The sequence below is a fragment of the Lampris incognitus genome, chromosome 6 (assembly GCF_029633865.1).
Source record: "Lampris incognitus isolate fLamInc1 chromosome 6, fLamInc1.hap2, whole genome shotgun sequence".
Taxonomy (NCBI): domain Eukaryota; kingdom Metazoa; phylum Chordata; class Actinopteri; order Lampriformes; family Lampridae; genus Lampris; species Lampris incognitus.
Genome location: NC_079216.1, coordinates 34,827,481 through 34,844,599, shown reverse-complemented (window position 1 = coordinate 34,844,599; position 17,119 = coordinate 34,827,481). Strand labels below are relative to the sequence as shown.

Below are 17,119 nucleotides of genomic sequence, written 5' to 3'. Positions count from 1 at the left end.
CCAATCACATGCCATACTCAGCCATCTTCACCAGAATTTAGGAGGAAAGGATTTATCGTATCTTTCCTTCCCAGTTGCCGGTCTTTTAGCTACCATATGCTTGCCATCATGCCAAATCATTTGAGTCCTATTGTAAATAATAATACCATCATAAGTTTCCACTATTTCACTACAAGAAAGGGGATGACCTTGAGTAACTTAACAGAAACAAGGTTATGAACAAATGGTAATTATCTTGTTCTGCTTATCCAACATGACATTGGAAGTTTCTGTCAGTGAGCTCTATACATTTTAGCCAAACCCATCTGAATGATAATGGAAGCCAACCCATCTTGAGTACATTCGTCTACAGACACATGATACAATTGGTATCACAACTCTGATTCATTTCAAGATGGGTTTCAAACTCAACAGTATTTAGCAAAAATTCATATTTCTAGACGAAACACTGACAGAATCATCAGTCACACAACATTGGAAGGGACAACCAATCAGACCTTAGTCTTCTTCATTTCTGTCACATCCATCTGCAGCTTCTTCAGTTGTTTCTCATACTGCGACTGGTTCTTCAGCAGGCGGGCGTGCTCCTTCTGAGCTGACTGGAGCTTCTGAAGCTCCTTGTTCATAACACTCAACTTCTTCTCATATTCAGCCTTGATCTTGCGTGCCTTTTCCTCAGTGCCAGTCTCCACTGAACCTAGAAAATGGGAATGCATGGCTCAAGACAGGATGCATTGTCATTTTTGATATGCGGAAAGAATGCCAGGAATTAAAGTGATTTCACACAGTGCAGACCCAAGTGGGATGTGAGAGTGCTAGTACTTACAATGTTGTGTGCAACTTTATTTTCAAATACATTCTACACCAAATTCTTTATCTAATGTGGCACATTCGCAAACTCTGTATACCCAACTAATGCCAGCTTTAGCATTTAAGTGCTTTTTCTCCCCAATGACTATCTCTGGGTTTTTTTTGGTTTGATTTAATGTGTATTGTCATTATCGTTTAATGGGACGTAGACTGAACTGAATTGGCCATACCCATGTTCTGCAGCACACGGTCTCTCTCCAGCTGGGTGTCCCTGATCTTGCACTGCAACATCATCAACTTCTGCTCATACTGCTGTTTGAGCGTGTGCAGACGGCGCTGGCTGTTCTCCAGCTCATCTATTAACTTCTGCTTGATGGCGATCTCACAGGTGATGTTGGCTAGGTCTGCCTGGTAGTTCTCTGGAGGACAAACGCAGGCAGATATGAAGTTTTTGAAGTTCAGCAGTATACAGCAGTGTGATTACACTCACAGATCTATCATTTGTTTAAAAAAATGGTTTTCGAAAACAGAAAATTGAATTTGTGCAAATAGTTTGTTTCGAATGATCTAGAAAGAAGGAAAGGCAAAAAGAAAGACAGAAACAAACAAACGAAGACTGCACTGCAGAAAGGCACCATATTATTGGCACCTTTTTCATCTGGGTCAGAGTCAGAATCATCAGAGCTCTCCTCCACATCCATTTCCTCTTCTTCATCTTCCTGTTCCTCCTCTCCTTCCTCATGGTCACTGCCTTCCTGGGCTTCCTGTAAGTTAAATTAACAATTAAATATATCACTTATCATTTCAAAAGTATTTTCTGCGGATCATATGGGAAACAGTAAACATGCTGTTAATCGTACCATCTCAGCGTCATCATTGGCTCGCTCTGTGAGCTCCTTTTCATCACCTTTGTCTTGCTCATTGTCAGGCACCTCCTCCTTAACGGTACTAAAACATTTAGACATGGCCAGTGTCACAAAAACGTTCCATCAACAGATGCTGCAGAGTATAACAAGTGAATGTTTATGGAATGCATGGCAATCAATAAGGAATATAATGTACATTGTCATAGGACCTCTGATATACACGGACATGTAAAGGACGTTAAAGCCTTCGTAATACATCTGTTGACAATGAATAAATCTACCCCGCCCCCCCTTTTCTCCCCAATTGTATCTGGCCAATTACCCCATTCTTCCTAGCTGTCCCGATCTCTGCTCCACCCACTCTGTCCATCCGGGGAGGGCTGCAGACTACCACATGTCTCCTCCGATACGTGTGGAGTCGCCAGCCGCTTCTTTTCACCGGAGTATCGCCAGGGGGACGTAGTGTGTGGGAGGATTACACTATTAGTTCCCCCTCCCACTCGAACAGGTGCCCCTACTGACCAGAGGAGGTGCCAGTGCAGCGACCAGGACACATACCCACATCCGGCTTCTCACCCGCAGACACGGCCAATTGTGTCTGTAGGGACGCCCAACCATGCCGGAGGTAACACAGGGATTCGAACTGGCAATCCCCATGTTGGTAGGCAATGGAATAGACCACCACACCACCCAGATGCCCAGAATAAATCTATCTGTACGTGACTTGAAGCCACTTACATAAACAATGAATTCCTAAAAGGTTCATCTGCCAGCTTTGTGTCCAGGGTATAGTAAGCTATAGTGCATCTGCTATCACTGGAATGACGTTAAGCTAGCTGGTACCACTGGCTACATCTGCACAGAACACCAAAGCGTTCACATGAGTCTTCTTCAAATACTGGGCACACAAAGGCAAGACTGTACAAATGTCTTCGTAACCAAACACTGAAGTTGATTGTGGGCTTGTTTGCGAAAATAAAATAAAAAAAACAAAAAGTTATCTCTTAACAATGGAGTGATGCATCTCATAAGAGTCTAAACAAAACCCAGACTGAAAACATGGCAGAATTGTGCAGCACACATAAAAAGAAATTTGTGAAATCTCTGGCTGGATAAACAATCTTATCCAAACCAAGAGAGTTAGCAAGGTCATAGGGGCAAGTTTGTGCAATGTCATCTATAAATGCTAAATATAAGAAAAAAAAAAGATTAACAGGTTAAAAAAACAAAAACAAAACGGTAGTTACCATACCATATCGTGTTAATACATTAATACAAAAGCCCTATGAACACAACCAATTATAAATTGAACAATATCACATTTTGTTTTTATGTGTTTCAAACTTCCAAGACGTGATGGAAATAACTTTAGGACTGCACATGTTCTGCAACCCCAGGTAAGGTTCGGGTGATGACACTCCTTTCTTCAGACCAGCCATGCTTTTTGGTCCACGTCGTCATAAGAGCCTCTTAAATATACAATCCCGAAGAATTACATGCAAACAACGTCCTTTTTTTGACGTTTTCTATTGCTGACATATTTAATTCAATAGCCAATGCCCGAATATCTTGATCATTGTTCTTTTTTTTTTTGGTAGTTGCTCATAATGGATACTGTTGAGTAGGATGTTGCCAGGAAAAATTATATAGTGCATAATGTTTTACATCTTCAATGTAGCAGCCAAATGTGGGAAAATAAGGAAGGTAGCAATGAGTCTGAAGAAGAAGCAAATTTGTTGTGGCTGATAAGGCAGACCATGCTTGTAGAATACTTTTACCAATACTATAATATCCACAGCTAAAACTCAAGTTAAGCCATGGTTTTTTAGTATGGCAAGGGGGAAAGGGTTGACACAGCAGCACTGGCAACTCTGCTTCATTTCAAATGGCTCTGAGGGATATATGGGAGAGGTAAAACACAAAAGGCAATTGCCAGTAAGTCAAGAAAAATGGCTCTGAGGGATATATGGGAGAGGTAAAACACAAAAGGCAATTGCCAGTAAGTCAAGAAAAATGACAATCTTCAGGATTATAGCTTTAAAAAGTCTACAGTGCACCCGGAAAGTATTCACACCCCTTCACTTTCCCCACATTTTGTTATGTTACAGCCTTATTCCAAAATGGACTAAATTCCTTTTTTTTCTCATCACTCTACACACAATACCCCATAATGACAAAGTGAAAAAGGTTTTATAGAAATTTTTGCAATTTTATTAAAAATAAAAAACTGAAGTATTGCATGTAAGTATTCACACCCTTTGCTATGACACTCAAAATTGAGCTCAGGTTCATCCTGTTTCCACCGATCATCCTTGAGATGTTTCTACATCTTGATTGGAGTCCACCTGTAGTAAATTCAATTGATTGGACATGATTTGGAAAGGCACACACCTGTCTATATAAGGTCCTACTGTTGACAGTGCATGTCAGAGCAGAAACCAAGCCATGAAGTCAAAGGAATTGTCTGTGGACCTCCGAGACAGGATTGTATCGAGGCACAGATCTGGGGAAGGGTACAATAAAAATTTCTACAGCTTTGAAGGTCTTGAAGAGCACAGTGGTCTCCATCATTCGTAAATGGAAGAAGTTCGGATCCACCAGGACTCTTCCTAGAGCTGGCCGCCCAGCCAAACTGAGCAATCGGGGGAGAAGGGCCTTGGTCAGGGAGGTGACCAAGAACCCGATGGTCACTCTGACAGAGCTCCAGCGTTCCTCTGTGGAGATGGGAGAACCTTCCAGAAGGACAACCATCTCTGCAGCACTCCACCAATCAGGCCTTTATGGTAGAGTGGCCAGACGGAAGCCTCTGCTCAGTAAAAAGCACATGACAGCCCGCTTGGAGTTTACCAGAAAGCACCTAAAGCACTCTCAGACCATGAGAAACAAGATTCTCTGGTCTGACGAAACCAAGATTGAACTCTTTGGCCTGAATGCCAAATGTCACGTCTGGAGGAAACCAGGCACCTCTCATCACCTTGCTAATACCATCCCTACAGTGAAGCATGGTGGTGGCAGCGTCATACTGTGGGGATGTTTTTCAGCGGCAGGAACTAGGAGACTAGTCAGGATCGAGGGAAAGATGAATGGAGCAAAGTACAGAGAGATCCTTGATGTAAACCTGGTCCAGAGCGCTCAGGACCTCAGGCTGGGGCGAAGGTTTACCTTTCAACACGACAACGACCCTAAGCACACAGCCAAGACAAGGAAGGAGTGGCTTCGGGACAAGTCTGTGAATGTCCTTGAGTGGCCCAGCCAGAGCCCAGACTTGAACCCCATTGAACATCTCTGGAAACACCTGAAAATAGCTGTGCAGCGATGCTCCCCATCTAACCTTACAGAGCTCGAGAGGATCTGCAGAGAAGAATGGGAGAAATACCCCAAATATAGCTGTGCCAAGCTTGTAGCTTCATACCCAAGAAGACTTGAGGCTGTAATCACTGCCAAGGGTGCCTCAACCAAGTACTGAGTAAAGGGTGTGAATACTTATGTACATGCAATATTTCAGTTTTTTATTTTTAATAAATTTGCAAAAATTTCTACAAAACCTTTTTCGCTTTGTCATTATGGGGTATTGTGTGTAGATTGATAGGGAAAAAAGGAATTTAATCCATTTTGGAATAAGGCTGTAACATAACAAAAAGTGGGGAAAGTGAAGGGGTGTGAATACTTTCCGGGTGCACTGTATTAACGTCTGTTAACAGCATAATAGAGTAAGGCCCTAAGAGTGGGAAGGAGGTGATTGATTAACGAATGGGGTATTGGGGTTCAGACCAAACACCTACAAAAAGGTTAAGGCTTTGTGAATGGTGAGCAGTGGTGTGTTTTTGGGGTGGGGAAAGAGGCGTTACAGTCGCAAGTTTCACTCCAGGTGTGGCAACTACCTGTCAAACGAAAACAAAAACCCAAATGGCGAATTAGAGGAAGAAGCGGGGGATGGGGACGGCCACAGGGCAACTGCACACTCTAAAGGAACAAACCTGGCGTCCTCCACCACTTCCTGCACCAGCTCCCCTCCCTCCCTCTCTCTGTCTTCCAGCAGCTGCTGGAGTCTTCAGGGAGGGGTGAAGGGTCAAAGGAGAGAAGGAACGAAGGTCGGAAGAACGGAGGGAACAACAGTCAAAAGGCGAAATGCAGACGTAACATACAGTTGATCAGAGGCGGGGAAGCTAGAAATGTGAAGGATCCTTTCTCATTTTGTGGACATTTAAAGTACGTTTATACTGTGCGGGAATCAGCTGACTGCCCTCAGGCTGAATGAGTTGGTGCCAGGACTGGACCAGATCAGCGCTACCATGTACTGGATGTATTTCAACATGCCTAACATGTCAAATATACTTCCAAAAAAATTCATTTGTATGTACAGACATGCGTTTTGAAAAACAAGCCCATTTTTTCATGTTTTGGGTCACACGATGCAACAAAAAGCAGAGAGTAAAGCCAACGTGGTTTAAAACTTAGTCAGAGCTCCACAGTAAAATGTGCTGCATCATACAGTAGCCTCGCTCTGCCCTATCCAAAATCACATGCTTAAACACAATATTTAGTTCAGAAAACCCCCCCCCTCTCTTTTTACCTTTTCTTCTTCTTTTTCTCCCTCTTCTTGAGCTTCTCCAGGTCTTTCTTGGCGAGCTCGATGATGTCTGACGTCTCCTTCTCCGGGGCCAGGAGCGCACCAGAGAAGGGGCCGGGTCCTCCGTAGAAGGACTGGCGGTTGGAGGCGCGTGACAAGTTCTTCCTCAGGTTCTCATTCATGGCCTCACTTTCCAGGAGTTTGGCTCTGATGGGGAAAACAAAAGACACAATCTAATGAGCGTACACATCAGAAAAAGAAACTGTCTCATTATTATGTGTACTAATGTACACATACATTTCCTGGAGCTTATTACAAGGATACTCTTTTTTCGCCTTTCACTGGGTGTTTGAGCTATTTTTCATACTCATGTTCTTTTTTACATCTCAAAACATGTGTGTATATTGTTCATGGTTTGTCATAGCTCACAGACAGATGCTGGGGGATTGCCCTTGGCCATATTGCATAAGAAGTGCCAGAGAAATTGAGGCATATGTGTGAAATATCTGTGGGAAGGTCTGGCGTACTTCTGGGTATTTGTTTGATGGTATTTAACTTGTTCTGACACAGTAAATATCACCGATCTGGTGACATTTAAACCAAAGACTTAAAGTGCGTGCAAGCACAATTAGATCCATGACCGGTGTTTGATTGCAAGCTATGTTACAACACACAATATCTGAATGAGTTGCATCATGTTTATGGCATTTTACTTCCTGTATACACGATAAGCATCAAGTCAGTTGTGCTCCTCTACCAAGCTGTTTTTTTATATTCCAGGTCAATAATGCATTAATAATAACGTCTGTATCAATGTTTATGTATGCCTGTGTGGCAATACAGTATGAGTAAACAAAGCAGAGATAAATGATAAATAAAGCAAGGGGATGGGTAGGTCATCAAGTAAGTAGACAGACAGAAGGATTGTGTGCATTTAATCCATCTCTAGTCCTAGTTGCTTACCTGAGCTCTTCAATCTCTTTGATGTAACTCTGGATCATGTTCCCAATTTCCTCACTTCCTCCTTCACCTGGACATTCAAGAAGATGGAGTCAAGTCAAGACAGATCATATGCATTTCAGAACAGAGTATACACAACAAGCACTTTGACCACGCACACATTTAAGATCACATCCATACACAATGTATACTTGCACTGCCAAGGAGTGACTTTCCCTTCAATGACCAGAGTCAAAAAAGTCAGACTTTAGATGCAAACCTTGCTTTTTTTGGTACCTTTTTTTTGGGGGGGGGGTTCCCCCCCTTTTCCCCCCCAATTGTATCTGGCCAATTATCCCACTCTTCCAAGCCATCCTGATCTCTGCCCCACCCCCTTTGCCGATCCGGGGAGGGCTGCAGACTACCACATGCCTCTTCCAATACACGTGGAGTTGCGAGCTGCTTCTTTTCACCTGACAGTGAGGAGTTTCACCAAGGAGGCGTCGCACATGGGAGGATCACGGTATTCCCCCCAGAACAGGTGCCCTGACCGACCAGTGGAGGCGATAGTGCAGCGACCAGGACACAAACGGGAGGATCATGGTATTCCCCCCAGAACAGGTGCCCCGACCGACCAGTGGAGGCGCTTGTGCAGCGACCAGGACACAAACCCACATCCGGCTTCCCACCCATAGACATGGCCAATTGTGTCTGTAGGGACGCCCGACCAAGCTGGAGATCCCTGTGTTGGTAGGCAATGGAATAGACCACTATGCTACCTGGTCCAGATGCCCCCCCCTTTTTTTTTCTTTTTTTTTTTGGTATCTTATATCTATAAGAAAGGTGTGTGAATTGTGCTGCCACAGAGACATGGTCATTAAAAAGTGAAGTCAAATCAGTCAGTCACTTTAGGAGGTGGCACTGACATGATGTTACGTGATGCAAAATAAACACATCTGTACCCCATCCTCAACATTTTCACGTCAGTTATACAGAAATTAATAAAATCACACTAAACATTTTATTTATCTCCGATTCCTCTGCCAGACCCTCCCACAAACTTATATTTTTAAAACCTGGGGGAAAAAAATCACTGCCATGTCCCATCGGTTGTCGTCTACCTGCTCTGGCCAGGGCCTGGTTGGCCTGGTCACTGAGGAGCTGGGTGAGCCGGGCCCTCTGGGCATCGATGGTCTCCTGCATGGCTTTGACCCTCACCCTCAGGTTGCTGTTCTCCGTCTGCAGCATGGTGTTCTCATGGAACATGTCACTGAAGCTTTCCATGCCGTCCTCACCCACCATGCGTTTACCCTGAAGAGAAAGGAGTGGGGGGCGGGGGGGATTAACAAGTGTCACACTTCATAACAGTCTTATGCTAAAGAAAGTTTACACAGTTTGATTTGAGAATAAGACCTGGGATTTGAAAAGCAGACAGGTGATTCCTATTGCTATTTCTAGCCTACAAAACAAAACAGAAGCGAGTGGGAGGGGAATGAGTCCCCGTGCGACAAATTTTTCTAAATTAAATCTTGTTTTCAAGCTTTTGACTTTCAAAATACTGGAAAATGATTTATGATCAATGAATGCTCATGACTTATTTTTTGTAAAATATGGCATATATTTTCTTTTGGAATGACACATTTCACATTTAAAGATCAAACCAATAATATTCTACTCACAGTTGCGGTTGTACATCTTGCATTATCATAATCTGTATGCCACAACATCATACATCATCATAACCTGTCATCTAGCCACCAATAAGTCTCCATTATCCTACATGCCCAGATTATTGTAGGCATCTATCTTAATGATTCTGTTTACATCTTAAAAAAAGATGTCATAATAGTTCAAGTTTCACTCTGTCATACAATAGCGGCTGATGTTGGCATGATGGCACATGACGTAAGTGGGAGGCACAACGGTGGAAGGCAGAGTCAGGGGGACACTCATGAAACAGCAGTATTACATTATGCTAAAATGGTAACACAAGCCATTCTTTTATTATTAGACTTAGTAGGAGGCAATACTTTTACATCCTTGTGGATTTTTCCATTGAGCTAAAATCCAGAAGAGTCCAGAAAAATGGTACTTGAGCATCAAAATGACAACACACTCTTAACACATCTCTTGCTTTCACCTCTCCCTCTCCTCTCACCGTCTTGTACTCCATCAGTTCTATCTGGAGCCGTGCTATCTCTGTCCTCAGGGCACTTATCTGCTGGCTGGCTTTGTCCTGGTTCACAACCACCTTGTTCTTGATGTTTCTGGCCCGGTTGGCGTATTTCAGAGTGTTCAGCGTCTCCATGAAGTCTCGGTCAGATGGGCTGATGCATGCTATCATAACTGTTTGGCTAGTTGGGAAAAGAGAGAGTGGTATTGATGTGTCGCAGGCCACTGGAAATACAGCACGTTTAAAATAAATCCGAGAACTAAACATAGTAAAAAAAACTAATGTTTAGCATTTTCTCAGTTGGGGTGCAGTGTAATGTTTTCAGACACAGTTTGTAGACCTGGGATTCTGCAAAATACCAGAACTTGCTAAGAGAGCCACATGAGCACCATTTCCTCTGAAAACAGAAGAAATTGCAGTATATTTAAGATTTACTGGAGCGTCTCTGATCGATTCCCAATCAAGTCCCTTCTTGAGACATTCTCTAAACTTTACATATATTTGAATAACTCTTATTTATTTACCCTCTTAACTTGATTAACACCTGAATATGCTAAAAATAAATTTGCGAATGTTTTCACACCTGACTGATTTGCGCTACAATTGCTAACAAGCTAACAGTAGACCGGTGTTAGTCTCTCAGAGGTGTTAACACAATGAGGGATCATGACGGAGAACTGAAAGCGTATCAATATTGTTGAGTGTGATCTTTAAAAGTTCCAACAACTTTTCTTTGCTTAGTTTCTGTACATGCTTTGGATGAGTTGAAACAGCTGTCAGATTGGTTTTATTCATTTCCATCTAGAAGAAGACACTTTTATTGTCATTGTACATACATACAACAAAATTAATTCTCTGTATTTATCCCATCCTATTGTATAGGAGCAGTGGGCAGCTGCAGCGCCCAGGGGACCAACTCCAGTTCTTCTTTATAATGCCTGGCTCAGGGACACAGGCAGGAGCATTAACCCTAACATGCATATCTTTTTGATGGTGGGAGGAAACCGGAGCACCCGCAGGAAACCCACGCAGACACGAGGAGAACATGCAAACGCCACACAGAGAGGACCTGAGGACCTGTTGACAGCCTGGGGTTCGAACCCAGGACCCTCTTGCTGTGAGGCAACAGTGCTGACTACTGGGCCACCATCCCGCCTACCTTAGTGGCTGTCAATCAATACTGGGATCAACAGCTTCAAATCCACTGTTTACCAACCTGTTTCCTCCTAGTGAGTCTTGAAGGAGCCGGGTGAGTTTTGAATCCCTGTAAGGCACATGGGAGGCCCGCTTGCTCTTGTCTCCCAAAGCACTGATTACATTCCCCAGAGCAAGCTGAAGAGACAGAGACAGGAGGGCAGAGGAAAAATGATCAGTATGTGGCATACAAGAACTTTTTTTTCCCCATCCGTTAGTCTGATATCCCAATTTGTTTTATATATATGTTTGATATTCACAACTGCAGTCTGATGTACTGATGCAGGTTATGAGCCCATGTATGCAAGGCACCTATGTTGCTTGACATTTGAATCAAATAAAACAAACATCGAACATCAGTTTGTTGTAATTACGTGCTTTTTGTTCTAAAGACATACAAATCATTCTATACATTTAAAGTTTCAGTCATACATGCATTTCTGTCTACCTTTGCAATTATGCTGTCAAATTAGATATATAGATATTAATTACTAATAATTAATTAGCATTCATTATGCTTTAGACTCAAAGTAGTACATATATTTTAGGTACAACACTTGAGAATTTTTTTTTTAAAGATTTTTCAATTTTTTTTTTATTTTGTACATTTCCACCTTTTATTCAATAGCGACAGTTGAGAGAGGTGATGACATGCAGCAAAGGGACCGGGCCGGATTTGAACCCAAGCCGCTGCAGTAAGGACTCAGCCTTATGTGGTACGCACTCTACCAGGTGAGCCAACGGGGCACCCAACACTTCAGAATTATCATGAGTTTCTGATCTGAACAGGTTAAAATTGTGTTGTTAATAATGTTAACTTGCATGCTGAAGTGCCTGTAATTGGCATTTCCTTCCGGTTTGGAAATAAAACGCATTCTCCTTCATTCTGAGTCCAAACTCTGTGTGCAATTCCAAATCATAACCACTAGATGGCACTTCAGCTCTAGGACTTGCATCAGACCGTTACACGCCCATAAGCAAATTTTGAAATGGTGGGTAGGTAGAAAGGTAAGTAGGGGGAACCTCACCAGTCCACAGTTAATGGAGATGCCCTCTTTGGCACGATCTCCTGTCGCCCCGGTTCTCTTGAGCCTCTCTGAACCTGCCAGGTCCACAAAGTGGAACTTGGCTGTCAGAGTCTCAAACTCATTCATCTCAGAGTTGCCATTGGAAACCCGGTTGTCGGTCTCATCGTCTTGCTGTGTGATGGCAGGATGGGGGTAAAAAAAAAAGGCTCGTCAGTTAAATAAACATTTGTCCAGATTTATATCATTCATATGTTAAACTTAATGTTATTGCTCAGACAACATTGTGAGCATTATAATATATGAGAAAAGTGAGGAGAAAATTCTAAACAGATATCTTTAATTTGAAAAATTTGATGTCAGTGCTTGCAAAAGGACTGAAAGTAAGAAAAGTACAAGGAAATAGCAATGCTTAAGCATAAAAAATAAATTACAGAAGGTCATTAAACTAGCTGATAACACATGAATCTAAACTAAAGCCATCAACCCGTTTTATAGAGGTACTGAATCATGAACATAAGTCAATCATTTCCATATTTTCTCACCAAAATGGATTATGTACTGTGGCATTTCAAAACAATGTTTAGCTTTAATGTTGTGCATTGAGATTTTATCTGTGGTATTTAAAACTGCATTCCTGAAGATTTAAATACAAACAAATGTCCTTTTTGTTACTTTCCACTGCTGCCCTATGCAAGACAATAGCCGAATAATGAACCTTTTAATGGTTAGTTACTGTCAGGCGGGACTTTGCTGGAAAAAAAAAATCATACACCACATAGTATTTTACATCTTCATCATAGCAGCGAAACAGGGAAGAATAAGGAAGGTCTGCATTTTGCGGACGTTTAGTCACGGTATATCTATCAAGTAGGTATGTCAGACCATGCTCGTAGAAGACCATTACCAATAGGTGCAAGAACATCGATAGCTAAAACGTTTTTTTCGGCAGTGGGAAAAGCGCTGACACAACAGCACTGGCGACTCTGGGGTGTCAATCCCCAGTGCAATTACCATATGCTGTATCAGCTCGGGTGTCAGGAAGTTAAACAAAATCGGTGACTTTCAGGACTGCGGCTTTAACTACTGTGATAAACATTCATTCTCGCAGGTATGTGCTGTGTGCATCTAAGTTGTGCAGATGTAGTTGGTGAGGATGGTGCTGTGTACATTGTCAGAGGCACAGACGCGGACTTGACACAGGTGGATGGTGAAAATGGCGTGGGACCGAGAGCTCTGGACGTTCATCTGCGTGCTGGCCGTCGTGCGAGACAGAGCCCCCAGCTTCAGACACTGCATCATCTGAACAGGGAAAACAAAGTTATGAACTTTATCAAAGACCAATCAATTTTAATTTTGTGACAGAACTACAACAAAATGTCTGATTAAAAACCTGAGAGGATAATGAAATCAAAACTCCCATTTGTAAATAAACCTATTAAGGTAATGCAAATTACCTGCAAGTTGTTATTTTGCAGTGCACCATTGCACTTTATCACCTCTTATTTCGCCTGTATAAGTCAATCCTTGTGTATATATCTGAAGATTGTTGTGCTGTAGTGTTGTTATTTTACATTAAGTACACTGAGAGAAAGGTGAACTTCAATTTCGTTATCCTCTCATTTTTGTCATGGAAAAAAGGTCATTGATGAACATTTTTCCAGGGAGGAAAAACTACCACATCTCCTCCGAGACACGTGGAGTCGCCAGCCACTTATTTTTACCCGACAGTGAGAAGTTTCGCCTAGGGGACAGCGCGTGGGAGGATCACGCTATTCCCCCCAGTTCCCCCTCCCCCCTGAACAGGCACCCTGACTGACCAGAGGAGGCGCTAGAGCAGCGACCAGGACGCATAACCACATCTGGCTTCCCACCCACAGACATGGCCAATTGTGTCAGTAGAGATGCCCGACCAAGCCAGAGGTAACACGGGGATTCAAACCGGCGAACCCCGTGTTGGTAAGCAACGGAATAGACACTTTGCTACCCGGACACCCCCCACATTGACCAGACTTAAGAATACACACACACACACACACACACACACACCCGAACGCACATACAAACCTCGGCCTCAGATGAAACGGTGCGTGTGGTCACCCCCACTGTGTAGATTCCTCCACTGGCATCCTCATGGATCTTGATGTGAGATTTCTGCTTCATGTCTCGGACAGAGTCAAAGAGATCCAGGACCTCCTCATTGTAAAGCTGCAGGGAAACACGTGCAAAAGTGTTATATCTCCTCATAAGCAGTGGGGTTCCTGAGAACATGACATATTTTTGTAGGTAGCTGGGCACTGACAACAATTGTTCAGTTACATGAATTATGACAACAAACATAAAATAGACAGGAAATGTACAAATACAAAGGTAGTGACACCTACTGCCTTCAAATGATTTCCGTAGGTATCAGTTTGCTGCGATAGCTGCATATTGCTGTGGCTGTAGTGGTTGTACTGTACTGACTGAGATGTTTTCAGGTCTGCCAACAGCAGTCTGGATGAGTACACTGAGGCTGTGTGATATCGTATATCAGTCTCTGTGAGGAAAGCTGTGTACCATCAAGCACCAGGGTTAGTTACAACAATGACAAACCCTGGTTTACAGCTAAACTCAGACAGCTCAGGTTGGAAAATGAGGAAGCGTTTAAGAGTGGGGACAAGGTCTGGTTTAAAGAGTCGAAATACGGTTTAGCAAGGTGGTGAGAGATGCTAAACGACTGTACTACTGAGAAACTTCAACAGCAGTTCTCAGAAAACAACTCAGCCTCTATCTGAAAGGGCCTCAGACAGATCACCAATTATAAAGCGAAAGCCCCCCAATCCAAAAATAATGTGCACCTGGCCAATGTTCTGAATGAGTTCTATTGCTGATTTGAAAGACAATGGGACAGTCCTGACACCATCCCCCGTGACTCCATCCACCAGCTCCTCCTCCCCCACCTCAGCAAGGGCCCGGGCCAACTGCCCACCTTAGAGGCCCCCTCCTCTTCTACCACAATAACATCTCTCTCCATCCTGGAGAGGGATGTTAACAGGCTGTTCAAGAGGCAATCCCCGCAAAGCTGCTGGACTAGACTGTCTCTCCCTCCACCGTAAAGCACTGTGCCAATCAGGTGTCGCCGGCGTTCAAAGACATTTTTAACACCTCACTTGAGACATGCCATGTACCAGCCTGCTTCAAGACCTCCACCATCATCCCATCCATCCATTAACTGAACCACCATCACCCCCGTCCCAAAAAACCCAAGTACCACAGGACTCAATGACTACAGACGCGTCGTCCTGACTTCTTTGGTAATAAAGTCTTTTGAGGACCTTATTCTGTCCCACCTTAAAATGACCACTGACCCACACCTGGTTCCCTGCAGTTCGGCTACAGAGCCAGCAGGTCTGTGGATGATCCAGTAAACATGGGGCTCCACTTCATCCTCCAGCACCTGCCCCCCCCTTTTAATCCCCAACTATACTTGGCCAATTACCCCACTCTTCCGAGCCATCCCGGTCACTGCTCCAGCCCTCTGCCGATCTGGGGAGGACTGCAGACTACCACATGCCTCCTCTGATACATGTAGAGTCGCCAGCCGCTTCTTTTCACCTGATAGTGAAGAGTTTTGCCAAGCGGACGTAGTGCGTGGGAGGATCACGCTATTCCCCCCAGTTCTCCCTCCCCCTGAACAGGCGCCCCGACCGAACAGAGGAGGCGCTGGTGCAGCAACCAGGACACATACCCACATCCGGCTTCCCACCCGCAGACACGGCCAATTGTGTCTGTAGGGATGCCCGACCAAGCTTGAGGTAACAAGGGGATTCCAACCGTCGATCCACGTGTTGGTAGGCAATGAAATAGACTACTACCAGCACCTGGACTTTGTAGTAATCTATGCCGGATTCCGGTTTGTGGAGTTCAGCTCCACCATCATCTCAGATCTGCTGCAGGACAAGCTCTCCCATCTGCACGTGCCTGTCTCCCCCTGCAGGTGGATTACTGACTTCCTATCTGACAGGAAACAGCATGTGAAGCTGGGGAAACACATCTCTGACTCCTGGACCATCAGCGCCAGTTCCCCTCAAGGCTGCATCCTTTCCCTTCTATTCTTCTCCCTGTATACAAACAGCTGCACCTCCAGTCACCATGCAGTCAAGCTCCTGAATTTGCTGACGACACCACCCTTATTGGGCTCATTTCTGGTGGGGATGAGTCCGCCTACAGGTAGGAGATTGACCATCTGGTGTACTGGTGCGACCAAAACAACTTGGAGCTCAGCACTCTAAAGAGAGTTGAGATGGTTGTGGATTTCAGAAACAGCCCAACCCCACCCATCCCCATCACCCTGTGCGGCTCCCCAGTTGACACTGCGGAATCCTTCTGCCTCCTGGGCACCATCATCACCCAGGACTTCAAGTGGGATCTGAACATTAGCTCCCTCACCAAGAAGGCACGTCCTGCGGCAGCTGAAAAAGTTCAACCTGCCAAAGCCAATAATGGTGCACTTTTACACTGCCATCATCGAGTCCATCCTCACTTTCTCCATCACTATCTGGTACACTGCTTCCACAGCCAAGGACAAGGGCAGACTGCAACATATAATTCGCTCTGCTGAGAGGGCAATTGGCTGCTACCTACCATCCCTCCATGACCTGTACACCTCCAGGATACTAAGGCGAGCAGCAAAGATTATGGCCAACCCTTCCCACACATGGTCTCTTCAAAACACTCCCCTCTGGCAAGAGGCTAAAGTCTATAAAAACCAGAACCTCACACCACAAGAACAGCCTCTTCCCTACTGCAGTAGGCCTTTCTAACAAGCCCCCACACACCCATACAGGTTGACACTGCCGCTCTCTCACCCCCTTTTATCTTCTCTGCTGTGCTCTCTGTATGTGGACACACTGTATAAAACCTGCACTACCCTGTAAATAAGTGTTATTCTGTAAATAACTTCTTAAAATTCTAATTTAACTTTTTGCAAATACGGCTCCTGCCAGAGCTGGCACGTGGTCTCATGTTCAACTCTGAACCGGTGTTGATGGCACTTTATTGCACCTTACTTTCATTTTTATCTTGTATATATTTTTTATTCATTATTATTTTCAACTTTTGTCTTTACAATTTACTGTTAATTTTCCCCTCTTGCACCAACATACCAAGACAAATTATTTGTACGTTTTTGTACTTGGCAATAAATCTGATTAATGATTCTGATTCGGATATAGTTTGATGACATGACTACAAGCCAATCCTTTTCGCTGGTGAGGTGCCAAAAAACAACAAGTGCACTCAGCTGGCCCAGCTCCTGTGGTTTTAGATGGAGAAATCTATGTTCTGTGTGTGTGTGTGTGTGTGTGTGTGTGGGGGGGGGGGGGGGGGGTTGGCAAGCCTGACTGCAGAGGAGGGACAGCTAATTTGAACACAGTATTGCTGTTCAAATTAGTGCAAGATACTAAAAGAAAAAAAACATTTATAATACATGACTAAAACATAACATATTGTCTATACTGTAAGCCTTTTAATTCCCTATGAGCCTCAGGGGGTTTAGGCT

General features: G+C 43.9%; 1 protein-coding gene across 1 annotated transcript in view; it reads right to left on the bottom strand.

Annotated features, from left to right (window-relative positions):
- Positions 1–17,119, bottom strand: part of kif21a (kinesin family member 21A) — a 48,599-nt gene that overhangs the window by 19,473 nt on the left and 12,007 nt on the right. Inside the window, exons 4-16 of the mRNA XM_056282389.1 lie at positions 13,645–13,785; positions 12,748–12,879; positions 11,581–11,751; positions 10,575–10,690; positions 9,344–9,539; positions 8,307–8,496; positions 7,210–7,276; positions 6,250–6,453; positions 5,654–5,725; positions 1,671–1,758; positions 1,460–1,574; positions 1,041–1,229; positions 498–697 (exon numbers count right to left, since the gene is read on the bottom strand). Of these exons, the coding sequence (XP_056138364.1) occupies positions 498–697; positions 1,041–1,229; positions 1,460–1,574; positions 1,671–1,758; positions 5,654–5,725; positions 6,250–6,453; positions 7,210–7,276; positions 8,307–8,496; positions 9,344–9,539; positions 10,575–10,690; positions 11,581–11,751; positions 12,748–12,879; positions 13,645–13,785 (1,881 nt within the window). The remainder of the gene's footprint in view (positions 1–497; positions 698–1,040; positions 1,230–1,459; positions 1,575–1,670; positions 1,759–5,653; positions 5,726–6,249; positions 6,454–7,209; positions 7,277–8,306; positions 8,497–9,343; positions 9,540–10,574; positions 10,691–11,580; positions 11,752–12,747; positions 12,880–13,644; positions 13,786–17,119) is intronic.